The 27,129-nt window shown below is 45.8% G+C and overlaps 1 protein-coding gene across 2 annotated transcripts; it reads left to right on the top strand.

Moving 5' to 3' along the window:
• Nucleotides 1–1,106: 1,106 nt before the first annotated feature.
• Nucleotides 1,107–27,129, top strand: METTL2A (methyltransferase 2A, methylcytidine). 2 transcript variants are annotated; one of them, XM_044999673.1, is made up of 9 exons: nt 1,107–1,247; nt 2,996–3,087; nt 8,161–8,540; nt 10,915–10,964; nt 12,686–12,746; nt 14,343–14,482; nt 15,241–15,347; nt 15,571–15,636; nt 26,934–27,129. In XM_044999673.1, the coding sequence occupies exons 1-9, from the start codon at nt 1,135–1,137 to the stop codon at nt 26,960–26,962; spliced, it is 1,038 nt and encodes a 345-aa protein (XP_044855608.1). In that variant the 5' UTR covers nt 1,107–1,134; the 3' UTR covers nt 26,963–27,129. The 2 variants fall into 2 exon arrangements, with proteins under 2 accessions (XP_044855608.1, XP_044855606.1); XM_044999671.1 differs by lacking the exon at nt 26,934–27,129 and adding an exon at nt 17,973–19,629.

The following is a 27,129-nucleotide window of genomic DNA, read 5'->3' as shown; positions in this document are numbered from 1 at the left end:
TAACTCAAAAAAAATTAACTGCGATTAAAAACTTAATCGAAATTAATTGCACTGTTAAACAATAGAATACCCATAGAAATTTATTAAATATTTTGGATGTTTTTCTACATTTTCAAATATATCGATTTCAATGACAACACAGAATACAAAATGTACAGTGCTCTTTATTTTTATTACAAATATTTGCACTGTAAAAATGATTTAAAAAATTGTATTTTTCAATTCACCTCCTACAGGTACTGAAGTGCAATCTCTTTATCATGAAAGTGCAATTTACAAATGTAGAATTTTTTTTGTGTCACGTAACTGCACTCAAACACAAAACAATGTAAAACTTTAGTTCCTACAAGTCCACACAGTCCTACCTCTTGTTCAGCCAATCGCTCAGACAAACAACTTTGGTTACATTTAGGGTGACCAGACAGCAAATGTGAAAAATCGGGATGGGGGCGAGGGATAATAAGAGCCTATATAAGAAAAAGACCCAAAAATCGGGACATCTGGTCACCCTGATTACATTTGCAGACGAGAATGCTGCCTGCTTCTTGTTTACACCCCCTCAGTGAGAACAGGCACTTGCAGGGCACTGGTGGAGCCGCATTGCAAGACAGTTACATGCCCGATGTGCTAAAGATGTGTAAGTCCCCTCAGGCTGCAGCCAGGGGTCCAGAGGCCAGGCGGCCACGCGGATGAGGCTTGTTAAAACTAATGCGCTACTGCAATGTGCGACTGAAGCCTGGGGGGAGACCTGCCCGGCTCCTGCTCTGTCAGGGGGTGGCAGGAGGCGCTGTGCTCTTGCTCCCTGAAACCAAACTGCAGCGGTGACCCTATGGCTCGGGGTGGGCTGGTCCCCTAGGGCGCCCCCGTCCCGCCCGCGCGGGACACGTGCCACGGGTGGGCGGTGACCCCGCTGCTGCCCCCCGCCCGGGCTCCCAGGGGCAGGCGCAGCCTCCGGCTCCGGCTCGGCGGGCGCGAGGCTCGGCCCGGGCCCGGCTCCAGCAAGGGCGGGAACAGCCCCCGCCCCTCACAGGCCCCAGGCCGCCTCCCGCCCGGCAGCCACGGCAGTTCTCTCTCCGGTCGGGCATTGGGGGGGGGTCAGGGGCCGGGTTCCGGTTCCGGGTCGCGCAGCCTGTCATGGCGGCGCCCGGCGGGCCGGAGGCGGCGGCGGCCGCGGCCCCTGGGAGGAGGCAGCCGTTCGGGAGCCGCTTCCTGACCGACCCGAGCCGACTCTTCCAGCACAACGCCTGGTGAGGCGACCCCCGCCCCCGTGCGGTCCCGCAGACTCGCTAGCCCTGGGGGTCACCGGCCCCCCACGTCCCCAGTCCGGCAGCCACCAACAGCCCCCCGGTCCGTGCAGCCCGACACCCCCCCCGGGGGAACCGACCCTCCCCCCGGTCCGTGCAGACCGACCCCCCCGGGGGGAACCGACCCTCCCCCCGGTCCGTGCAGACCGACACCCCCCCCCGGGGGGGGAACCGACCCTCCCCCCGGTCCGTGCAGACCGTCCCCCCCCGGGGGAGCCGATCCCCCCTTCCGTGCAGAACCGACCCCCTGGTTCGTGCAGACCTTCGTCCCCACCCGGGGAACCGAGCCCCTCCTTCCGTGTGCGCAAAGCCCTCCCGCCTAGTTCCCAGGGCAACTGAGCCCCCCCCTTCCATGCAGACTGTCCCCCCCCCCCGGGGGAACCGACCCCCGGCCCTTCTGTGCAGACCATCCCACCCTGGAGGAACTGACCCTCCCCCCCCCGTGTGTGTGCACATCTCTCCTGCCTAGGCCCCGGGGAACCGACCCCCCCCCCCCCCCGATCCGTGCAGAACTGGCCCTCTCTCCGGTCTATGCAGACCGTCCCCCCCGGCCCTCTCCCCGGTCCGTGCAGAACCGACCCTCCCCCCCGATCTGTGCAGACCGTCCACCCACCCGGGGGAACCGACCCTCCCACCCGTCCGTGCAGACCATCCCCCCACCCGGGGGAACCGACCCTCCCCCCCCCCGGTCCGTGCAGACCACCACCCCCCCACCCGGGGGAACCGACCCTCCCCCCCACGGTCCGTGCAGACCGTCCCCCCACCTGGGGGAACCGACCCTCCCCCCAGGTCCGTGCAGACCGTCCCCACCCCGGGGGAACCGACCCCCCCCTTCTGTGCAGACCATCCCACCCTGGGAGAACTGAGCCTCCCTGATTGGAACTGTTCCTCCTCTGCATCTGCACAGCCCTTTTCTCTCCTCACTTGGTGATCCAGTTATTGATTATATGACTCAAAGTCGCTTCATAAATGTAAATCCTCAATTTCCTTTCTCCAGAAATGGGGCATTCTTAGGGATCTGCTGTTCCGTTTCTTTAAGTCTTTTGTCTCTATCAAATAGTAATGAAAGAATAACCAATTTTAGGGCCTGAATAATTCTGCTAGGCCCCTATATTCTTCTTTGTCCTCTCTCCTTCACATCATCTTTCTTCGCTCTTTTTAAATTATCAGTTGCTTTAATGCCTGTGCAACTGTGTATGTACATTGAAACTGTCAACATTTTCTTAACATCTGAAAGTTTCCCTGTATCCAGTCCTATCTCTAGGATATTCATGCATATTGTTCAACATTAAATCTGTATGAATTAAAGCTATTTTAGTACATGACAGGAGAGTCGTCTGCTTTGTCAACAAAGGGTGCCTATTAGTGTTAAATGTGATAGTGATTTTGTGGTGTGGATTTGTGTCCATTAAAACTAGATGGACACCCAAAGCCATTCACATTCACCTCTGAACAGCCATCACATGTTGATCAGCTTTAGCTCACTACCTAACTGGCCCAGTTTTGAACTGGAAACCCTATTCTTACCAATTCAGTGAGCCATCTAATTCCCTCCCTTTGTTTGCTTAAGAGTGATTTTGGTTCTTAATTTACCAGACACTGAAATGCTATTACACTGCCCAGCAGCTTCCTCTTTTTTCCCCCAGTCTTAACCTTCCCAGCTAAGTAGCTCATTTTATTTTTCCCAACAGGGATAATGTTGAATGGTCTGAAGAGCAGGAAGCCAGTGCAAGGAACAAAGTTCAAGAGAACAGCAGGCAGCTTGTTCCACAAGACAAACAAGGTACTTCTAGATGCCACTGTATTTCTTACAAATCTTGATGGGTCAGTACAATAGCTGACAATTCTAGCTAAAAACAAAGATTCATCTTCATTTATTCCCCCAACATTTTTTCCAAAACTGCTGATTTTAATCAGACTCGGGATCTGTTTAGTATGTGCCGCTAGATGCCTTTAGAACTTTTCCCAGAACTCATCCCATTAGACTTTAAGTGATCTTGGCTGGGAGGATCACATTGGCCTTGAACTCCCTTGTTGATATTTTATATATTAATAGGAAATGCCATAAATCATATAAACAGACTTCTCCCAGTTATAAGGCAGGGGGCTGATTCTGTTCTGTCTTCACGGCTGTTTACCTCTCTAGCAGCTTAATGGCTTCTAACATTTAGTCTTCGAGTTCCTTGTGTGACGTTATGCTGCTTGGGAAATAAGCTCAGTCTTTCGCCTATTAAGCTATAGGCAGTACTAGGGGTGCCCATATTTATCCGCATTAAGTTAATGGTAATAGCTGAAACAGACTAAGATAAGTGTTAGCTTATCCAAGATCCTGCATTGAATGTTTGGCATCAAATCACAGAATCTTAGGATTGGAAGGGATCTCATGAGGTCATCTAGTCCCCTGCACTTAAGGCAGGACCTAGCATTAGCTAGACCATCCCTGACAGGTGTCTGTCCAACCTAGGCAATTTACTCCAGTGCTTAATTACCTTGTTAGGAAGTTATTCCTAATGTCCCATCTAAACTGCCCGTGCTTCAGTTTAAGGCCATTGCCTCTTGTCCTATCCTCAAAGATTAACAAGAACAATTTTTCTCCCTCCTCGTTGTAACAATCTTTCACATACTTGAAGGCTGTTATGTCCCCCGTCAGCCTTCTCTTCTCCAGCCTAAACAATCCCAGTTTATTCAATCTTCCCTCATAGGTCATGTTTTCTAGACCTTTAATCATTTTTGTTGCTCTTCTCTGGACTTCCTTCAATTTCTCCACATCTTTCCTGAAATGTGGCACCCAGAACTGGACACACTAGTCTAGTTGAGGCCCAATCAGTGTGGTACTAAAGTCCTAAGCTGTTTCTTTCAAATTCCCTTCACTTGCTCAGACCTTGGTGCAGGAAATGTTGGTGTATCCATCACTTAAACTCATAGTAGTTATAAATCTGAATCAAGCTGGAGAAGCATAGCTCTGCAGCTGATGTTTTGGTTAAAGCTGCTCTAAAGTTCACCCAGCCCCTTTCCTCTCCTGCGCTGAGATCTCATTCTACTTTACGAAAGATAGTGAAAGTGTCCTGCTGTCCCCTGCTATATCTTTCTCTCAAGAGCTAGACTAGATTTGGTTGATGTTACTTGTTATATCCCACCTCACGCTTGGATGTAGCTAAATAGGAATAGTCTATGTTGATATTTCTACAATAGACTGCTCCTGGGTATCAAGCTGGACCTTCTTCTTTAATTAAAATTAAAGGGGCATGAGTCTATTGCATCTGTAAGGCAAAAATGCGAACTCTGATGGGGCTATTCAGGTCCTTTCCATGTAGCATTCCATTGTGTTCACAATAGCAGGCTTTTTACTATGGCTAAGACTGACCCTCCTAAACTCTTGGGTCTAGATTCTCAAAAGTGCTCAGTACCCAGCAGCCGCCATTGTGATATCCAACATGCTGAGTTCATTTGAAAACTGCCCAACTATCCACTAGCTTTGCTAACTCCCAGAGTAGAGGAGAGATGGTAACTCTGCCACATCCGTGGGACTTAATATACTGCTATAATTCAGTGCGTGACACTCCATGGTGGTATTCTAGACAGAATGGAATCCCGGCTGAAGCTCTAGTAATCTGAAGCACGGGTAGCTACACTACAGAGCAGTACAATGCAAAGTAGGATATTGGTTGTTACAGCTGTAGTATCTTGTGGAACAGATGGGCCCTCAGAATTTATTTTGAAGGAGACGGGAGGGTGTCTGTTTGGGAAAGGGTATTAACTAGCTGGAGACATGGAAAAAGCAGTGTGGCTTCCACCCTTTCCCTTTGGAGACAATAATTCATCGGGTCCATGGAGTCTCTGATTCCCTCCCCATCGCCTGTGGCCAGTAATTTTTGTTTGGGGACATATTTCATCCAGGAGATTCCTCTAGTGTGAAGGGGTGATATGGGCTGGACTTTGGCGGTTGTCCTCACAAGGAAGAGCTGATCTCTCTGGACTTCCAACCAAGGAAAGAGCTCTGCAGGAATCCAGCTCACACATGGACGTCCTCACACACTAGAGTTCTGGCTAAAAGGAATATTTTTAATATTCCTGATCTTGAAGCAGGAATTATAGGTGAAGTTCACTGGGCCACGGTGGGAAAATGTCAAATTAGAGGATTATAATGGATCTTTCTGGCCTTAAAATCTATTTTTTGAGTGATACTTATCAGCTGGTCCTTGATTTCTTGTTCATATGCTGCACTGATGTGAGGTCTTTGTTCTTTTACAAACAGTAATTTCCACGACACCTCTGAGGTAGGTATGGCTTTATACAGGTCTACTAGAAGGACCACCACACCTCTGGAATAGAAAATAGCCGCTGTCCAGTAATGCACAGCACTACTGCATCATTCTTCACGACAGGAAGTGCATAATATCTTATGCAGTGGATATCACAGGAGGCATTTAGGTCAGAGGTTCTCAACCAGGCGTACACGTACCCCTTGGGGTACACAGAGGTCTTACAGAGGTTACACCAACTCATCTAGATATTTGCCTAGTTTTACAACAGGCTACATAAAAAGCACCAGCAAAGTCAGTACAGACTAAAATTTCACCCAGACAATGACTTGTTTATGTGGCTCTATGTACTATACACTGAAGTGTAAATACAATATTTATATTCCAATTGATTTATTTTATAATTATATGGTAAAAAGGAGAAAGCCAGCAATTTTTCAGTAATGATGTGCTGAGACACTTTTCTATTTTTATGTCTGATTTTGCAAGCAAGTAATTTTTAAGTGAGGTGAAACTTGGGGGTACACAGAACAAATCAGACTCCTGAAAGGGGTACAGTAGTCTGGAAAGGTTGAGAGCCACTGATTTAGGTAATTAGAATGTAGATCGTTGAGTTGAAATCTTGCCAACACACTAAGGTTAGCATCCCCCACGTGTATGAAAATGTTGTGGAATTTTATTAGCACCTCATGTTTTCTCATCTGAAAGATGGCACCACTAGCACTGTACTTCCTTGCCTCCACATTAAGGCTTTGGTTCCATGGAGCTCAGGAAAAACCGCCAGCTACTGAATCAACGTTACTACTTCCGCTGCAACTTTAGTGGTCTTTGAATGTCTCCTGTGTAAACACTGTATGGGCTTGACCCTGCTTAGCTTGAGATCTGATCGGATCACAGCATGAGGTGCTATGGCAGCAGCCTATCATCACATATTAAATCTCTCTTAACTTGGTCCTGAGGTCATGGCTCTTTACAAGGTCCTTATAACCGAGATAAAGTCAGAGGGGTTATTTTTATATTTAGTAGTTTGTGTTTCAGGATAAATCCTGCTAAAAATACACCCAGAACTGACTTTTCAATTCTTTGCCAAAACTATTTTTTTTCTTCCTTGCCCAAGCCTTCTTTTAGACTGAGACTGCATTTCTCCCCAGACATTTCCAGCCTTCTTTTCTTTATCCTCCTTCAGACCTCTCTTAAACAGTTAGGGAGATTCCAGCTTAATCTTCTGTGTTGATGGCTGGCTCAAGAGTAACTCTTATTTTAATGGATACCCCTTTTTCCCTACCAAGGACAGAAGGCAATCTTCTGTCCTTGGTAGGTGGTAGAGAAAATAGAGTGAGAGCTGTAGAAGAGGGTGAGTAATCATAATTGTAGGTGAATTTTCTGAGTTCAATAAATAACAAGTCACTGTCAAAAGTTGTTTAAGGGCTTGCATGTTGTTGAAATGTGGCTGGAGTCTGTGGCCCTCGGCCTTAACACTTACAAGTTGATTAGCAGCATAAGGGCGCTGAAATTTGTTAACTCTTCCCAGCACAATAGGCCAGGACTGCTCATGCCAAAACCTCACTTGAGAGAGAGGCTCACCACATTTGGAAGATACTAATCAATTCCTCACGCTGAGTCCATTTCCCAAGAGAGGAAGCAGCTCCAAGAACGGTATTAGGTATCTGAGATCTGTGCAGTCATGTCATGGAAATTTTCAGGCCATTTCTGATCCCATTAGAAACTCACTCAATCACCTCCATTCCACATTCGCAACAGAGGGGAAGTCTTCCTGCTCTTGCTCAGAATTGTGTTACTCATTTTATGAAATTAATCCAGGAGGTCTGAGAGATTAGACTCTGCGAGTGATAACACTCCCCACTAAGGTTTCTTGGGTGCATGGGGGAGCAGACATTTCCCTTGGTGGTCTTTTCCTGTCTGTAATCTCAGAAATGTCTGATGCTCTAAATTGCACAAAATACTGGAAAATAAAATACTGGGAGCAGTCCTGTGCTGGCAGTCAGACTAGGTTATAATGTTTCTAATTTCACACAATTTCAAATACTAGCTAAGCCTTGCATAGCCTCTGTGAGGTAGATAAGTACTATCCCATTTTTCAGATGGGAAGCTAAAAGGCCTGATCCCGAAATATACTAAGCACCTTCATCTGTCATTGACTTCACTGGAAATAGTAGGTGCTCTGTACTTCTCAGGTGTGAAGCCCTGAATGACTTTCCTCAGGTCCCAGAGAGAATCAGTGGAAGAGATAGGGAATAGGACGCAGAGGTTCTTGATCAGTTCTCTACAAATAGAAAAGGCCTATCTTGGTGCCGTGAAATCGAGCTAGGAAGGCAGACAGCTTCTTTCACAAACACTTTCCTTTTTTATTCCTAATGAGGTAGTGTAGTGTCATAGCTGGGGAGAGGGCTGATCGTTCCACATGCAAGACAATCGTACTCAAATCAGCATGCTCCTCAATGAATAACCTTAATTCTTAAATAAGTTGCTAAATACAGCATGGAGCTTGTGACCCCTGTTTGATTAAACTGATTGCAAGCTAAGAACTTTTGACTTGTCTTCTGTTGACCTTTCTTCTGTGTCTTTGCTTACAGATGAATATGAGCTCAATGCTAATGAATACTGGAATGATTTCTATAAAATCCATGAAAATGGCTTCTTCAAGGACAGACACTGGCTGTTCACTGAATTTCCTGAACTGGCACCAAACCAGAACCTAAGTCAACCTGAGGCGTCTGAATACAAAGATGGTAGCACCAGAAAACCCAGAGACACCAGGCTGGGGAGCTGTGAAAATGGTCTTTGTTCATTGGAAACCAGAACACAAGAGCATCATCATTTGGACTTGATGAAAGACAGTAATAATATCATCAACAGACTCGACACAGATGGAGAAGCAGTACTGAAGTTGGGTGACCTGAAACTAAGTGATGGTGACTTCCCAGGATCCTCTGCCACTTACCGTATACTAGAGGTAACTTCAGTGAATGAGAGAAACAGCATCTTTCCCAAGTGAATCAAACTTGCCATCAGAATCTTTGTTCACGAAGGTGACAGACTTCAAACTAACCGGTCGTCATGTACAACCTCACCAAATCCTTCAGCGGAACACAACTTTACATACAGAACCAACCGTCTTTCTTACAAATCTATCCCAAAGCTCTTTACAGAAATGAATAATAGGAGAGAAGCTGTAATATAGGCAAGGAGAGAGCTTAATTTTCAGCTGAAATTTGATATGAAGGAAAGATTCAGGAATGCTGCTACAGAGGAGAAGGCTCTTGTACCAGCAGTAATGAGACTGAGCAAAGGAATAGACATAGTCACAGAGTTTGAGGCCAGAAGGACCACCAGATCATCTCATTTGATACACACCCCCATCCCCCAATATTTCACAGGCCGCTAGCATTACCCAGCACCTTTACAATAAACCCAACAACCAAAATTAGACCAAAGTATTACAGCCCACGGGAGATTAAACTATTATGTGCCACAGGCAGAGAATAGGATTGCCCAAGACCCCCTGCGATGGCAGAGAAATTATTAAGCGAGATATGTCCAGATAATCCTGACAAGTGACTTGTACCCCCATGCTGCAGAGGAAAGCGAACCCCCTCCCCACCCCCACCCCCCAACAAGCGGGGTGTTGGTGGGATAGAGAGAGGACCACAGCTGTGAGATGGACTGGAGCAGCTCAGTGGAGGGTGTTAAAAACATAGAGGAAAACTTTGAACTGAATTAAGCCTGTTGGGTTTTGGGTCAGATTGGTCTTTGTTACTAACTAGTTCCCAACGCAGCAAAGAATCCTGTGGCACCTTAGAGACTAACAGACGTTTTGCAGCATGAGCTTTCGTGGGTGAATACCCACTTCATCGGATGGAAGAGTTGCATCCGATGAAGTGGGTATTCACCCACGAAAGCTCATGCTGCAAAACGTCTGTTAGTCTCTAAGGTGCCACAGGATTCTTTGCTGCTTTTACAGATCCAGACTAACACGGCGACCCCTCTGATACTAGTTTCCAAAGGGATCAGTATCTGACTGTGCCTCACACTGAGGCCTTCTGAGATTCAAAAGGCAAGTTATTACTATCTGATGTTAAAGTAACAACTGAGGTCTCAACATGCATTCTCGTTGTGTAAAGAGTTGGTTTGTTAACCGTGTTCAGGAAGCTTCCCTCTGTCCCTGGCCTCTGGGTTCTCTCCTGAGTCTGTCTGACTTGAGGGACACAAAACTCTGAAAACTGTATTGCAGATCAAAAAAACCCTATGCAGTACAGCTAAGGAATTCTCAGGTAGTTGTGAGGTCTCAAAATGGTGATGCATAAGGGGTATCAACAGCATCCCTAAAACAGATTATAGAACTCATCGGCTAATAAACTATTAAAGCTGAAATATTTGTGCTGAGTTTGCCCGCACAACCTGTCACTGTGGATGATCAATCATCATATATCTGTGGCTGGTTCCGTTGAAGAGTTGCGTTAATAGCAGCGGCCGGCCACCCATTCTGTTGGAGCCCTATTCTCCCAGAGGTGAGTCAGCATAAACAGCTTTGCAGCTCTCTGCAGGATCCTAGCACCTAAAACCCTGTTAGAGGCAACTTTCCATACTCTTAAACCATCTCTGCTTTCATATCCCACCCGTATGCTTTCTGCACCCGCCGTCATTTTCAAACAGCCAATAGTACATTCCATTCTGCTTACTTCAGTCCTTCCACAGAAGTCCCTAAACATTCAGGAACAAAAGCCACTGAACTAAATTGTATGGCTTATCTTCTCTTCAAATGAAGGTGAGGGGTAAGGGGCAGTAGCACTGCAGGCCCAGTTATAACTAGGGATAGTAGGAGAGCCATCTAGAAAGGGAGACTGAAATAATAGGGTGCAGCTAGAACAGAAAGAAAAAGAGCAAAGCAAATCTCCTCCTCCTCCTCCTCCCCCACTCTTCCTCATTGTCTCTGTATGGAAATGAAACTGACTAACCCCTGGCCTTTGAGGCTGCCTGGGTGACTCATACTGGTTGTTATGCTTGCAATTCCAGCAATAACAACTTTCAGGAATATCCGTGATCCACACAATCTGCCAGACTGTTGGTAGAATTAGGTAGCTAGTTTGGTGGTTTCCTGTGGATGCTTGGCTGCAGGGCCTGATCCTGAAAGGTGCTGACCATCTTCATCTCATTAATGAGTGTTGCAGGAGTTCGTTGCTGTTTGGGATTGGTCCCCCGTAGGTTGCTGGAACATCATTTTGTGGCTGGAGGGTGATGCTTTGTAACAGCTGCTAAGTGCAGACTAGAAAGCAGGTGTCTCTGAGGAAAGCAGGACAGGTGTGTAACTGGCTGCTCTTTTTCTGCAGGTTGGCTGTGGTGCTGGAAATACGGTCTTCCCAATTTTGCAAACCAACAAGTAAGCAGCTCTGATTAATTTTTTCCTCTACAAGTAGTAAATATTCACTGGAAAGGATGTTGTGCTCTGCTCCTGTTTTTTTTAAATGCATAGACCCATTGCATATAAAAGAGGCTAAACACAAACACACCCACTTGTCAGTTCTGCCCACACACCTTTGAATGAATGAATTGTGATTAAAAGGGTACTGAGAGTCCATAGGATCCATTTGGTGGTCATGAAATTCTGCACACCCACTCATCTGTGGCTTTCAAAGTTCTCTACAGACAAGCTTCCCAATCTCTGTTTTCCCTCCTTTCCCCCAACACTGTAAGCATCATTGTACAGATGGGGATGAAGGAAGCACAGAGGCGCTAAGTAACTCATCCAAGACCACACAGCAAGTCATTGGTAGAGATGCGGATAAAGCCCAGTGCTCCTAATTCCCAGCTGCGTGCTCTCACCATTAGACCCTCTTCTTCCCTAAAACTTACTTTGCAAGTTGAATTGATTTTAAATCAACAATTTTAATCCTGATTTAAATCAGCAAGCAGGAAACCTTGATTTAAATCAACGATTTTAATCTTGTTTTGCATTTGTACTGTTTAGTTCTTTTCCTAATGAAAGGTTGCTTCTCATTGGCTGGTAACCATTAAAACATTGATTTGCTAAACTAAATCTAGCCTTTATGCTAAATTTGGTACTGCTTGTTGCTAACCAGGAGGATACACTATCTCAATACACATTTATTTAAGCAATTATATAACTTAATTTACATTATTCAGATTCTTAATTTTTAACTTTTGTTATGATGTTAGAAAATGGTGAATGATGCTTTTTTTTTTTACTAGATGAAGATTAATTTAGATGGAAATTGGAATTCAGTTAAAATGCACAAAACCAGCATTTTAAAATGTGTGTTTATTGCTTAAATACAACTACCTTAAAGGTGGTGGATACATAAGAAAAAAGATTAACACACGTTTAGTATTTAAAACTAACAAATGAAGTATTGTGTGTAGTTAGTGAATTGAACTGATTGTTTCTGGTCACCATTTCTTTCAAGATTTTAGAACTAGTAGTTTTCATCCTCTTACACCTCATTTTTATTCATAGATTGGGAGTTGAAAAAGCAAGAAAATTTTGTTTTATTTTTTCCAATCAATTTCTCAACTTTGAATGAACTAGTCATTGAATTGAAATAGTTGAATAAATTGAAATGAAAAAGTGATTGGCTTTGTACCTGCATAAGAAACTGCTGTTGTCAAAAGATAGTTTAGCACTTTGACAAAATCTAGTTATAGGTGCTTAGCCATGACTACTACCAGTTCAGTGCTTGGATTTTCTTTAAAACTTTGGCAGCAAACATGTAGTGGCTGAATATTTTTGACTTAAATTATTTTAATAGATTATAGTAAGTGTAGGTATTAATGTAGATTGTCATAATTTCAAATTTAATTTTAAATAGGCTTATTTTTAAAAAGAAAAATTTGGATTTTTAATCTAAACATCTGAACACTTGCATCTGAAGAAGTGGGTATTCACCCACGAAAGCTCATGCTGCAAAACGTCTGTTAGTCTATAAGGTGCCACAGGATTCTTTGTTGCTTTTACAGATCCAGACTAACACGGCTACCCCTCTGATACTTAATCTAAACATGTTTTTTATGATTAATTTTTATCCACCCTGAGAACCATATGGGGCACGTGACTGTTTCTTGTTTCTTTTGCATTTATTTCAGTGATCCGGGGCTCTTTGTTTATTGCTGTGATTTTTCCAGCACAGCTGTGGATCTTGTCCAGGTAAACTAAATATTGTGTAAGTTCTAGATGAAGTCACAGCTAGGTGGAGGCTGCTGATCCTGTGCAGCATTTGCAAAGATCTACAATTAGCACTGCCTTCATTAGTTCAATTTTGCTGGCAGCTTGATATTTAGCTATTCTAGCCTGGATGCTGCCTCTCCGTGTAAGTAGATTAGGGGATCTGGCCATTGGAGGCTGCAGGAAGGAGGGGAACAGGATTAATTTTTTTTTTTAAATAAAAAGGCATTTTGACAATGGTTCTGGAGAAGTAAGTCTGCTTTCCTGTCCTGTTACCAGCATCATTTTTCCAGACCAGATGCTGTTTAATTGGGCAACTGCTGAAGTTTTGAAATCTTTAGAACTATTTCTTACAGCCTCAGTCAATTAATGTTGTTCTTGATTCACTTGTATCATTGATGTAACCACAGGTCTGGAAGCAGCATTTCATTGCTGCTGCACAGGCAGCTGGTGTGATGTCATGGTGGATGCTGACTTTGTTGTTTGGGGCAAGGGTTGACTCTGGCTATGGAATAGCCGGTATAAACAAATCTGTTTAGAATGGAGTTTGGAAAACTTAGCTAGAGTGTTAAATTTACCAGCCCGTTTGATATGAGAGATGGGGAGTGGGGAGAAGGGTAGCAGCAAGGGGCAGCTGCTCCAGTATGCCTGTTGGTGCTCCCCGCCTTCCCAAGCAGCCACAGAGTGAAACTGACCAGGATCTGCATGTCACTGGGAGCTGGAGTTGCTCCGCGTCTCTGTAAAACAGTCCCCTTCTGTTTAGGAATCTAAATGTGGTTTTAAGAGCCTGGCATTAGCTATCCTGGTTTGAAATGTTTAACCTAAGGGCCCAGTGCTACCCTACTGAAATCAGTAGGAGTTTTACCATTGATTTCAGTGGATCAGGTTTACGCCTTGACCCTCTGTGCTGCTGTAAAGGGGAGAATTCCAGCTTAATGGTATAAATCACCCATTTCTAGCCTTGATCGTTTGTGAGAGGTTTGACCTTAAAGCTGTCGCTGATCCCACACTCTGCCACTGCTTTTTTTGGCAGTAGTGAAGGACTGAATAGAATGAGTCCAGAACTCTCTTATAACTCTGCCGTATCTACTTAATGATTTTCCATAGTTCCCCTCCACTTCCCTTTCTCGAATATTCTAATTATAATAGCTGTACACACGGGGGTTATTCTGAGATGGACTCAAGGCCCCTGGGGGTATGTCTACACTGCAGCAAAGGGCATGCCTCCCAGCCCGGATACACAGACTCACACTAACTCCACTCGAACTAGTGCGCTTACAAATAACGAGGACATTGCGGTGTGGGCGGTGGTTCAGGTTAGCTGGTCGGGCAGGCTTGGACTTGGATGGCTACCCTGAGCCATCGCCCGTGCCATAGTGTCCACACTGCTATTTTTAGTACGCTAGCTTGAGTGGAGCTATTGCGAGTCTGTCCTGGGCTAGGAGGCACTAACCCAACCGCAGTGTAGACATACCCTGGCTCTTCCAGCTTTTCCATGTGAAAGTGAAATGGAGACTCTGCAGCCAGGTGGCGTTGGTATTTGTGTCTGACAGTGTCTGTATCCTCTTCTAATCACAGACCAATGCAGAGTATGACTCTTCTCGCTGTTTTGCCTTCGTTCATGACCTGTGCAAGGACCAAAGCCCATACCCAATGCCAGAGGAGAGTCTTGACATCATTATTCTCATCTTTGTCCTATCAGCTCTTCTCCCAGAAAAGTAAGTCGGCCTCCACTACAGCATCAGCAATTCACTGTAATGAACGGAGAAGAGGGTTCACATGACTAATGCAGTCAAAGCTCCTTCATGGGGGATATTAAAGTGATATTGTCAGGTTAAAAATTCTGTAGTGAAATAATCCTTACCTGTGTTACTGAAACTCTAAATTTAACCTAGTGTGCTCATCACCCTGTGCCAGTGGGAGCTGCAATCGGCCGGACCTGCGAACGCGGAGGTAAACAAACCGGCCCGGCCCACCAGGGGCTTTCCCTACACAAGCGGCTCCTCAAGTTTGGGAAACACTGTTCTAGTCTGATTTTTATCTAGCATCTAGGATTCCTGCCCAAACTCTCACAGGAAATCTATGCAGAACCATGGAGAGCACTTGGAGATCCTGCGTTAAATCACGTGACCACTTCCTCTCATGTGATGCCATCTTACAAAGACTTTCAGATAAACAAAGTTATAGTCTACAAGTCCGCGTGTATAGACGCAATCCAGTTTATTGGGACAGCTGCTGACAAAACCACAGCAATCTTCATATCCTCCACTATAAACCCACCCTTTTAAAAATCTTAAATCAACTGAGCTGTTTAAAATGAGAATTTTTCACTCGAGTCATAAGTTGTAAATAAAAGTCTAAACATAAAGGAACTCTGTCTCTTTGGTAAGCTCAACTCAGTCGAATGATCTGAGGGATGAAGGAAGCAAGCATAACTTGAAGGCTGTTGAATTTTCCTAATTTGCCCTTTTCCCAGGATGCAGTGCGTCATTAACAGACTGAGCCGGCTTCTGAAACCAGGAGGAATGATTCTGTTACGAGATTATGGTCGTTATGACCTGGCGCAGCTTCGGTTTAAGAAAGGTATTTCCTCCTTCCGCGCTGGAACCCTTGCCACATCAGGGATGGGTGATGCCAGAGTGTCTGCAGGGGAGGCTGCTGTGTCTAGGAGACAGACTGATAACTTGCCCTTCAGCACAGAGTGCAGTAGGGGGCGGGGATTGCCATCTGGCTTCTTGTGCAGCTGATTGGCTGATTTTAAAATAAGTTAGGTGGGTAATACTGTCCGAACAACTTTTGCCACCAGGTCGGTGTCTGTCTGATAATTTCTACGTGAGAGGCGATGGGACCAGAGTTTACTTCTTTACACAAGGTAGGAGATTAGATCCCGTATTCCCGACCTTCTCACCTTCCTCATTCCTACGTGTGGGGAAATTCTGCAAACCCCCAGAGGCAAGCAGCGGACTCAGACGTACCCTCTCTGGACCGGGTTGAAACATTAGAGGTTTGTCAGTTGCATGGAGAGCTGGGCCTATTGATCATTGTGAAATATGGCTCAGTGTGTTCCTTCGTGTAGCGGAGAATCCTTCCCCATCTGCCTCACGTGCAGAGGGCCCTCTCGCAATGGAACTTGCTGCACTTGGGAGTGGGGGGGCAAGAGGGGAGGGGAGCAGAATTTGAGGAGGTGTGGGGAGGGGCATTCCCTGGATACTGTTGCATGGGGGAGGGCACGTGGGGGTGGAGCCAGAGGGGCCAGCACTCTGAAGATCTTGTCTTCTGCCAATGCGGGGGCACTAAAGACTACTCTGTCTGCTGAGCTGGGGTAGCCTCAGCAAAACAACTCTGCTGCTGCATCATGGGGCGTGTGCTCTTCTCCACCCATCACCCCCTGCCCTCCAAACCTCCAGCCAAGTTAGTGATATCGGGCACCTCTGTCCTACTGCCGGTAACCATTAGTCGGGTCTAAAATGATCGGTGTATGTAGGGCAGTGGTACTGCTGCAATGAGCTGATCAGGTCACTGCGCGGGCATATACGTTACAGCTAAATCATTCTAAAATGGGTGTTTGGAAAGGCAGAAAATGGCTGTCTGGCAAAGGTTTCAGCATGGCAGGTATGGGATAAAAGAGCACAAGCTGGGACTTGTTCGCCCTTTGCTACAGAAACAAATCACATGCTCCCAGAGCTGCAGTTACACTGGGTCTCTCCCAGCACTACCAGGTCTCTGGCTTTACATGCAGCCAGTGCGTCGGGGCACCCTGATACAAAATGCACCATGCCACCTGTCGCTTGTGTTTGGACCGCTAGGCTATAATAGCCTTGTTCAGGCCTGGAGGGCACTCGGTATCTTATCAGCCCCACCTTGATGTGGCTTTTCTGGGATGTTTTTGGATTAATGGCCACAATCCATATCAGTAGGGCCCTACCAAATTCACGGCCATGAAATACGCGTCACGGACCATGAAATCTGGTCTTTTGGGAGCTTCTACCCTATGCTGTCCTGATTTCACAGGGCAGACAGAGGTCCTGACCCAAAAGGGAGTTACTGGGGGGCGGGGGGGCGGTGTCACAAGGTTATTTTAGGGGGGTCGTGGTATTACCGCTCTTACTTCTGCACTGCCTTCAGAACTGGGTGGCCGGAGAGCGGTGGCTATTGGCCAGGTGCCCAGCTCTGAAGGCGGTGCCCCGCCCGCAGCAGCATAGAAATAAGGGTGGCAGTACCATACCATGCCAACCTTCTGCGCTGCTGCCTTCAGAGCTGGGCGGCTTGAGAGTGGCGGCTGCTGACTGAGGGCCCAGCACTGCAAGCAGCAGTGCAGAAGTAAAGGTGGCAATGCCATGCCATGCCGTCCTTACTTTTGCACTGCTGCTGGCGGCGGCTCTGCCTTCGGAGCTGGGCTTCCGGCCAGCAGCCAGCAACAGCAGTAAGAGAAGTACCAACCCCCCTCCCCCCACAATAACCTTGCCATCCTCCCACAATTCCTTTTTGGGTCAGGACCCCTACAATTACACCACCGTGACATTTCAGATTTAAATAGCCGAAATCATGACATTTACTATTTTAAAAATCCTATGACCATGAAATTGATCAAAATGGACCGTGAATTTGGCAGGGCCCTATATATCAGACATACAGGACTGTAAGCTTAACCCTGGAGCTTTACAGCATGGGCCTGATCCTGCAGGGTGCTGCGTGTCCTCCACTCTCAGAGACTTTGGGATTTGAGGGTACTGAGCATCTTGATGAAGCCCCTTGAAAAACACATTCGTGTCTCAACTATCCCTAATCTTGGAAAGTCTGTCCCCTCAGGCATTCGTGAATGGAGAGTGCCCACCCCTTCATTCTAGGGTTGCTGCTGTCTTCCCTTCCTCCACCCCCGTGCTCTCTGTGATGCCGATCGTCCAAGCACTTCTCTTCCCCCTCAGTAGAGCAGAACAGAACATGTACCCCAAGGTCGGTGTTAACTCTTGCCACGAGATGATCACAAGGGTTGGCAGACTGTAGAGATCATGATACATCCAAAGCCAGGTGTCATGTGGTCCTTTCGTTTGACTGTGGAATCAAAAAGCACTGGATTTTTCCAGCACTTCCTTGAACCTTCAAAGGAATCGTTTGGCCCCCACTTAGAGCAGTTTAGCTTACAGCAAGCAAGCGTTGATCGAATTAATGCTTCTGCAATCTTAACCGCCTCCTCCCCACCCCTCCTAGATGAATTGGATGCTCTTTTCACCACGGCTGGGTTGGAAAAAGTCCAGAATCTAGTCGATCGGCGCCTACAGGTGAACCGAGGGAAGCAAGTGACGATGCATCGAGTGTGGATCCAGTGTAAATACCGCAAGCCCTTCCCTGCAGGACAGAAGGAGAATGGGCACGTTCGTTAGCAAGGCGCGTCTATCATGTGTGCTGTATTTGGACTTGTTGGGACTCTCTTCCTGTGCAGTGTGTGGCACTGAGCAGACCTGCCATGTCATGCTGAATTCTGGCGCCTCCTGCAATGACCGGACTAGTCGTAAGTTCACACGCTTTGTGTGCAAGGTGGAGCTTTGCTCAGGACGACTCCACAACAATGTCTAGATACTAGTCTTTGTTTTTAAAATTAAGGGTGACTAACAATTTACCTAAGAAATGGGCACTCGCTGTCTCTTGTTGAGCCTGAGCAAAATGAGTAACGAGTCCTCTGTCTTCCGAGTGTCTGCATGAAAAGGAACAGAAGTTTGGACCTTATCTTCAGGTTTTGCGGTTTGCAGAGCAGTGGGGTTCATTTCAGCCATCCCAGATCCTCCTGCCCCATCACCTTTTTGTCACTCGCTGCTCTGGGTATTGAAATCCAAATTCACATGACTTGCAAATCAGATACAGAGAGGTTTTAAACAGGTTTTAAAAGTCAGGCTGGCTTGTGAGTGCAGATTCATTCCTGGCCTGTGCAATCTCACAAAGGGAGAATCACCTTCCATCCTCTGTAAGGTAATCAACTGACTCAATGTGATGGACGGTGTCTAGTAGTTAACTTACTGGAAGCCTCCCACAAGGTGCAAAAGTTATCCTTGTGTTCCACACCTTTAGGAGCCAGTGTTTTTACTGTGGGGAATCTGTTTTAAATAGAGCACGAGGATACAGTCCGGGTTACAATTATAAAGAACTGATTTGCGATAAACTTTGCCAGCCATGGTTTACACCACTATTTAAGTCTTTCCAAGCAAGCTAGTGTGCTGTGCTGCAGCTGATCTGCGTGAGGAGTCAGTCAAGCACAGGGCAAAGTCAAGTCAGTCAAGCACAGGGCAAAAATAGCATGTTGTGATAGGTGTCAAAGTATAGACCAGAACAGACCATCATTTCTGCTTGTGGACTTTCACATGTATAGAGTGGAGAAGGTGGGGGAAATTCCATCAAGCCTATGTTTAATTATCAGGATAGGAAGAAGACGACCAGGTTTGTGGGGGGAAATGGGCTTGGCTAGGTGTGGGAGGGGAGGGACTGAAGGGGATTTGGGATGCTGCTGACTCTCCTTCTCTCCATCTATCTTCCACCACAACCTTCTTTTCCCCTAGTGCCTACCCCTCTCAGGATCTCTATGTTGGAGAGAGCCCAGCCTGACACCTTCCTAATGACTTGTTTTGGCTGACATTGCTGGGGGGAGAGGGGCCAGGGCTGTGCCTATGCAATCTGGTGCACCTCACATGCCATTCCATTCACAGTAGGTATATTTTGATAGTGAGATGTTCATGGGCTAAGAGTCCCTACACAGGAAGGAGATGTCAACTCATAAGGGGCTGTTTCATCTCGCTGACAAAGACATAACAAGAACCTATGCCTGGAAGGGTGAAAGGGGAAGTAAAGAGAGAAGAATTTGCTCCTGGTCCCTTAGGGCTTGGCTACACTTACAAATTTGCAGCGCTGCAGCAGGGTGTGAAAACACACCCTCTCCAGCGCTGCAAATTGCGGCGCTGCAAAGCGCCAGTGTGGTCAAAGCCCCAGGGAGGTGGAGTACGGACAGCGCTGGGAGAGCTCTCTCCCAGCGCTGGTGCTTTGACTACACTTAGCGCTTCAAAGCGCTGCCGCGGCAGCGCTTTGAAGCGCTAAGTGTAGCCACAGCCTTAGAAATCAATGGGAGCTTTGTCAGGGAGAGTAGAAGTCAATAGGAGCTTTGTCATTGAGACAGGACTGGGCCCATTGGCTTGACTGGTGCTGGAAGAGTCCACAGGCATCGTGGTGACATCTCCTGCCACCATCGTCATGTTTAGGAGCCGGCCCTGTTGATTCGTGACACTGCCACCACACAGCCAGCCTGTCCCTCTCCATAGGGTGATCTGTTCCAAGGCTGAGTACAGGTGCAAAGGCGACCCAGCAAGTCCCTTGGAGCCTCCCTTTGAGTGCCGTGCATGCTGGTGCTATTTTCTTGTTTAAAGTCAGACTCCAAAACAGTTCTTTGCAAATACCTGATTAATGCTTGAGAGAACAGCTGGAAGAAAAGCTCTTGTTAAAGGTGCTACAGTCCTGCTCCTTCAGTTCAGGGTTGAGAGAACTTTCAAACTACATGAATGGAGGAGGAAAAGACCAGACTCAAAATGCCTACTATTTCTGAGGTAAAAAACGTATGGAGAAGGCATCTTTCCTTCACAGATATTTAGGCTTGGTAGGATTCAATTTTTATTTTTTATGATTTAGATGGATATTGATATTGAATTTTATGCATTTTGATCAGTTTTCACAGTGGGGGTAAGACAATAGCAATTTAATGACTGTAGATGTTGAGATTCAAAAAGTTAAAGCTTTGTAACTGTTAAAACACAAATTATCAACCTCGCATATCAAAATATACCAAGTAAACACCCTTAAGTCAAACCCTAAGTTCTCACGCAGCATTTTTCTTACTTTGTCTACCTGTAAATTTCAGTTATTATTGGTGTGTGTGTGTGTGTGTGTGTGTGCGCACAGTGAAATCATCTGCTAACATTTACTGATCAAAATCTGAGAGCCCTGAGAGAACTCCTGAGTATTTTAGTTACACATTAAAAAAAATTGGCTACTGGGTTTGGAAGAGGTTTTAATATTTATAGAGAGTTAGTGCTTTACAGTCATTGAATAAGACAGGTCTCTGCCCTGAGGAGCTTACAGGGGAATGGAAAATACTTAGACAAAAGTGTCTGCTTGAAACTGAGACTGGAAGAATAAATGTCTGCTTTAAGGTAATGATTGCATCATTGCTCACAGGAGCTCCTTTTCCTCTGAGTCCTGGTGATGCTTGTTTCTTTCCCTCATCCCACCCAGGAGATCAAGTCAGATTTAGGAAAGAATAATCCTGTAATTCTCCAGCATGACATCCCTCTGCCTCTCATCTAACCAACCCTACGTTTGCTTAAATGTTGCTTTTCCAGAGACTGCTGGCACCTGAGAGAGTTTCCCAGTCCCTTCCCCCAGTCCCCAGGAGGAGCTGTCCCTTTTGGGGATAGTTTTATCTCCCTTGAAGGAGAGTTATTTACTGAAGTAAACAAGCAGTATAATTGAGGGGAATTAAAGTAATTAGAAAAATTCCTTATTAATCACCCGCGGGTTTGTTGTAACACAAGGAAAGCTATTTCTTTCATTATAAATTATTCATTTAAAGCTGATGGAGCCCGTAAAAGCAGTTCATGCTCTTTTTTAAAAGAGTTAAAATGAAGTTTCTTATGATCTACTAGCTAAAAGGCTCTTACCACATCTATCTGGTTTTAACGTAAGCTTCATGCAAAAACTGGCAACCATTTAGGCATGTAGCCATGAATATAGCTGTATCTTTTTTTTTTAACCTAGTTAGTTCTGTTTTAGCATTTAAACAGGCACTTGGAATAAACAAGTACTGGTTAAACATGATTTTGTTTTAGATGTTACTGGTCCATCAATGGCTATTAGCCAGGATGGGCAGGGATGGTGTCCCTAGCCTCTGTTTGCCAGAAGCTGGGATTGAGTGACCGGATGATGACCTGTTCTGTTCATTCCCTGTGGGGCACCTGGCAATTGGCCACTGTCGGAAGACAGGACACTGGGCTGGATGGACGTTTGGTCTGACCCAGTCTGGCCATTCTTATGTTCTTGAAAGCAATAGGCTTAGTGGCCTTTATTTGAACCAGGTCTGCTACAGACCAATGGACCAGTCCATTTTGGTCAGTTTCATGGTCATAGGATTTTCAGAGTAGTACATGTCATGATTTCGGCTGTTTAAATCTGAAATTTCACGGTGCTGTAATTGTCGGGGTGCTGACCCAAAAAGGAGTTGTGGGAGGGTCACCGGGTTATTGTGTGTGGTTCTTGGGATATTCCAGTCCTGGCCCTACTGAGCAGAGAACGCCGATCCGACTGAACGCCGATCATTACAGGATGGTTTTATGATGTATAGAAATAAGCTCATTAAACTTATTGGCACTAATGTCTTAGAGCAGGAACTCTCAACTCTTTTCTTTCTGAGCTCCCCCCCACCCCCCACATGCTATAAAAACTCCCCGGCCCACCTGTGCCACCACAACTGGTTTTCTGCATATAAAAGCCAGGGCTGGTGTTAAGAGGTTGCCAGCAGGACAATTGCCAGGGGCCCCCGTGTTCAGGCTTCGGCTTCAGCCCCGGGTGGCAGGGCTCGGGGACCATGTGGTGGGGCTTCAGCTTTCTGCCCTGAGCCCCAGCGAGACTACGTTGGCCCTGCTTGGCGGACCACCTGAAACCTGCTCACAGCCCCCCAGGGGGCCCTGGGGACTTTGTTGAGAACCGCTACCTTAGGAAATTAAATCTAGGTTGGCTGCCCTTGGTCGGGTAGGTTAGCAGCATCATGGTAGCTTAAAAACATTCTGAACATGTTGGTTCTAGAGAGAAACTCAATGTATTGGGCCACATGGCCCATGCCTGTCTCCCCCTTTACCTCCATCCCAAAAGCTACATTGTAAAATTGAATGTATCATTTCAATGAAGTTTTAAAGTCTGTAAAACTAATAGGTGACACTTACTGGCCCTTGACAACAAATGGACCAACTGAAAGTGGGTGTGGTTGAAAAGATGTTCCGATTGCAGAGTGCTACCATTGCACGGAAGTTAAGGCCGATTCCAACACATCTGGCCTCTGCAGGAAGTCAGGTGGTGGCATATTATTTTTTAGTGAATCATGTGCTGGACTCATAGTCCAGAGGCAGAAGTCTTCTCTTTATCTATGGGCCAGGCATAACGTGGATAGCAGCATACAGATGTCTCCTACGCTGTTCCACCGTTGGGCCTTGATTCTGAACTGGGGGGATCCCTCGTAGGGGAGTCAGATGAATTTAGTTTCTGTAACCTATCTAGTTTACTGAGACATCCTGAAAGAGTGCTACTTAGTGCCGATTGTGGGACTGGGATTTTTTCTTTGTTTTTTTTTTTTTGTGATTTGGTCATTTTTCCACTAGGATCTGTACTGAGAGCAGCGTTGCCAACTCTCACAATTTAATCATGAGTCTTGTAATACTTGGTGTTTTCCTTAAAGCCTCAGCTGCTGGAATCATGTTATTACTGGAAAAACCTGTGGTTTTTTTGTTGTTAAAGTAAGTTTCTAGACTGCATGGTTGTTGAGAAATGATTGGAAAAAAATGAAGCGAATGCATCTGAAAAGCTCATAAACCAAAAGAAAAAAATCAAAAAGTATTATTATTATTATATTATTTAATCTCATGATTTTTGACCACTTGCAGTTGGCAGTACGACGTGAGCCACCAAACACATTTCACATGGACCTCCACACAGCCCTCACATTTTAACAAATTTTGGTTGCCATTAACCTAGGCTGGATTCAAACTTGTGACCTTGAGGCAAAAAGTCTCTACCCTATGGCTAATCCTGTTGCTTCATGTTCAAAATGCATGAATGGAAAAGTACTTGGGGAAGACTCCATGAGTGCCTACTAAGCCAAACTCGAGGAGAGAGAGATGGCTCTGAAGGATGGACCATCAAAGCTAACAGACAGATGGACAGTTCTTCTGAAACATGTAAGAAGTGCTATATATAAAAAATAGTACTGACATCACAGAAGGCCCGTCAAAGAATACAGTGATTGCCATTGGGGAAGATCAAAAGGAGGCAAGAACAATATTTGGAGTAGATTATCTGGAGAAATGGATGCTGCAAAAGAGGGGACCTTGGCAGAGAAACAGATGGTGTAGAAGGGCTTACCTACCCTCTTGGGTGTGGACAGCATTTGATTGAGCATGTAATTATTACACACATTTATAAATTTCCTATTGCTATAGTATCCAGCCTTTCACATCATCAAGAAAATACATTGATCCAAATTAAGGAATATATATTCTCTCTCTCTCTCTCTCTCTCTCTCACACCACTCAATTCTCGTCCACCTTCCCTCCAACCATCAAAACCAGCTTCTTTGTAAAAACCAGAACTGGGGGACTAGCCAACCTCTACAGTTCATTAAAAACAAAGAGTTGGGTTTTGCCTCACATTCAGTTAGAGCTGGATGGGAAACAGTTTTCCTGTCCTGTGAAACCATTTGAGATCTCAAAACATTTTCCCATCCCAAATCAGGATGAAAAGCTGAAATCTCAAAAACTGTTGCCAGCTGAAAATCTGGGAGAAAAAAAAATCAGTTTGGGTAAATCAGAATATTTTTTTGATAATTTTGAAACATTTCATTTAGATTTCAACTGTTCTTACAACTTTTGTTTACTTTCTACTAATTTTAGCTTATAATTCTAAACAAGAAGTCATTGAGAACCAGAAAACTGAAAATTTTCATCTAAAAAAAGTCAAAAGGCACCATTTCAACAATTTTGACAGATTTTTCCAAAATAAAATTTCTAGTTGAAAAATCTGTTGAAACCAGCCCTTTTCCCCAATAAGGCTTGGTGCTGATTAATTGGATTTCTGATCCAAAAAAAAGTTTTGTTGAAAAATCCCCCACCAGTTCTACGCTCAATCCAGAGCTGGCAGTTTCCTAGCAGCAGCAAATGCCACAGCAAATAGCCCATCAGTGAGAATGTCCAGTCACCTGCTACTACAAGGTCTTACCTCAGGGGCCAACAGTCTTATTAAACATTTATTTTACAGTAGCACTCAAAAGGCCCAAACAGGATTGGTGGGCAGAGTGAGGTACAAAGATACAGAGAGAGCGTCTACCATAGAAAGCTTACAACTTCAAACACCTCAACAGAGCGAGGGTGGGGTTATAACTTTCAAGCAAATGACCGCTGGGATGAATGGCACAGAGTGGCACTGATGAAGCAATTTACTGAAGGCAAGTGCTGTGATGAAGTGTAGGGAGAGGGTGTCTGATATAACTGAGTTGTAGGCTATGTCCGCATTAGATAGTTGTATTCCAAAAATTCCCATCAGAGCTACCTACTTCAGCTGCACAGGTGGGAATTCTGATGTAAAATTCCTTCGTGTCAGAGCACCGAGTGTTTTACAGACAGTAATCAACAGCCTGAATGACATTTGTACGTGTTTTGGAGGCAGTGCAGAGCAGGAAGCACGGGTGTCATATGCAATTATCCATCCATCCATCCTACCTAAAATGGGTCATGCCTCATTTTGCACTAGCTAAAGCTTCCGTGTGCCCTGCAAAAGAAGCCCCCAAGTAGCGTGTGCTGCTATAGAGCAGTCTGGAGTTGGTAAAGACATGGATAGCCGTGGTTTCATCTGCATCAGAGACGGACAGGATGAAATCTTGTGGCCAGGAAAAGATGGTTGTGGCCCAATTGTTCTAGGTGCTGTACAAACACACGGAAAATGACAATCCCTTGCCCCAAAGAATTTCATCTTGCTCCAGTCTAACAGACATTAGCTGATGAGATGAACAGGTAAGTAGGGGGTACGGGGACATAAGGTCATAAGAATAGGACGTGTGCAATCCTTAGTCAACTGGGTGGTAATCACAGCTCACCACCTATTCCTCTTGTCTGACCTCATACATAACAGGCCACAGAATTTCACTCTGTGCCTGCTCTGAGCTCAGTAACTTGTGGTTGATCTACAGCATAATCTTTTAGAAAAACACCCAAGCTGGATTTAAAGAATCCAACTGATGGAGTATGGACCACATAAGCTGGTTCTGAACCCTGCCAGATGCTAGAAGAGCAGGGCAGTTGCTGGCCTCACTGAAACAGAGAGAGAGGCCCAGATCCGCAAAGGGACGGAGACTGCGTGAGGCTGAGCATTGCCATGCCTTTTAGGTGCCTAGAAAATCACAGGAACAGCCCTGCAATCCACAGAGCCTGAATCAGCCGCCCAGGCTCCTATACAGTGAAAGGGGAGACAGAGGCACCTTAAGAGAGGCACAAGCCAGCATGTTAAACAGGGCACTTGCCTAAGCTAGCCAACGGGAGATGCTGACCAGGAGGGGATGTACTAAGCCATGCCCCCTCTCGGATAGGTACGAAGCTAGGAGGCAGTCCGTGCCTTATAACCCTTAGCTTGTGGCTAGGGTACTCATCCAGGGTGTGGGAAACCCCTTCCTTCTGAGGGGGAGAAGGAATTCGAACAGGGCTTTACCACCTCTCGGGTGAGTGCCCTAGCTGCCAGGCAATGGGATATTCTGCTGTGAAGTTTCCTCAATCCCTCCTCCTATTGAAATTGTTCCCCTTTAATGAAAATTTGAATAATTAAATATTAATTGGGGCCGAGAAAGAGTTAGAATGACTCTACAGCCTAGCAGTTAGAGCACTCACCTGAGAGGGGCCACAGCCTGTTCTAATTCCTTCTCCCTCTCAGGAGGAGGGGGGCTTGAACCAGGGGTCTCCCACCTACGAGGTGAGTGCACTAGGCTATAGTTAGAAAGGAGCTCCCCTGAGGTAGCCTCTGGGCACACCTGCCAGACTGGGTCCCTGCATATGACTTAGATGGCAAAATGCCTCTCTTTCCCGCTTTGTGAATCGCACTGGGGCTTAAGCAGGAGATAGCCGTCTGGGCAACTAGCGTGAAGGAGGCATGCACATACCCAGAGCCAGAAACGTGAGCGCCTAGGGCCCTTTTACTGCAAAAACTTAGGTACGGAGCGAGTTTAGGCGCTTACAGGTTTAGGGCAACAGCCAAGGAGGAGTTTTGTGGATCCCAATGGTGCCTAGCAGGACTTAGGAATCTCCTTTGTGGATCACACCCATAGAGCTAAGTAACCTTAGTATAGAACGAAAGTGCAGCTTGTAGCACCCCTCACTCTTCCCCCAGGCGCTCCACATGTTGAACAAGCGATGTGAAGAGACTGAACCCTAAGAGGCTCCACAACTGAGGAAAAGCAGCCTGTGGAAGAAGAGCAATATCCTAAATCTCTTCAAAGGAACGAGCAAAACCATAGTGAAGTGACTGCATCCATCCTGTTCCATGCCTCAAGGCTGCTGGTGTAACGAAATCGCTTTATAAAGAG

The sequence above is a fragment of the Mauremys mutica genome, chromosome 25 (assembly GCF_020497125.1).
Source record: "Mauremys mutica isolate MM-2020 ecotype Southern chromosome 25, ASM2049712v1, whole genome shotgun sequence".
NCBI lineage: Eukaryota > Metazoa > Chordata > Testudines > Geoemydidae > Mauremys > Mauremys mutica.
Note: the sequence above shows the minus strand (reverse complement) of the source record. Positions and strands in the feature narration are given on the sequence as shown.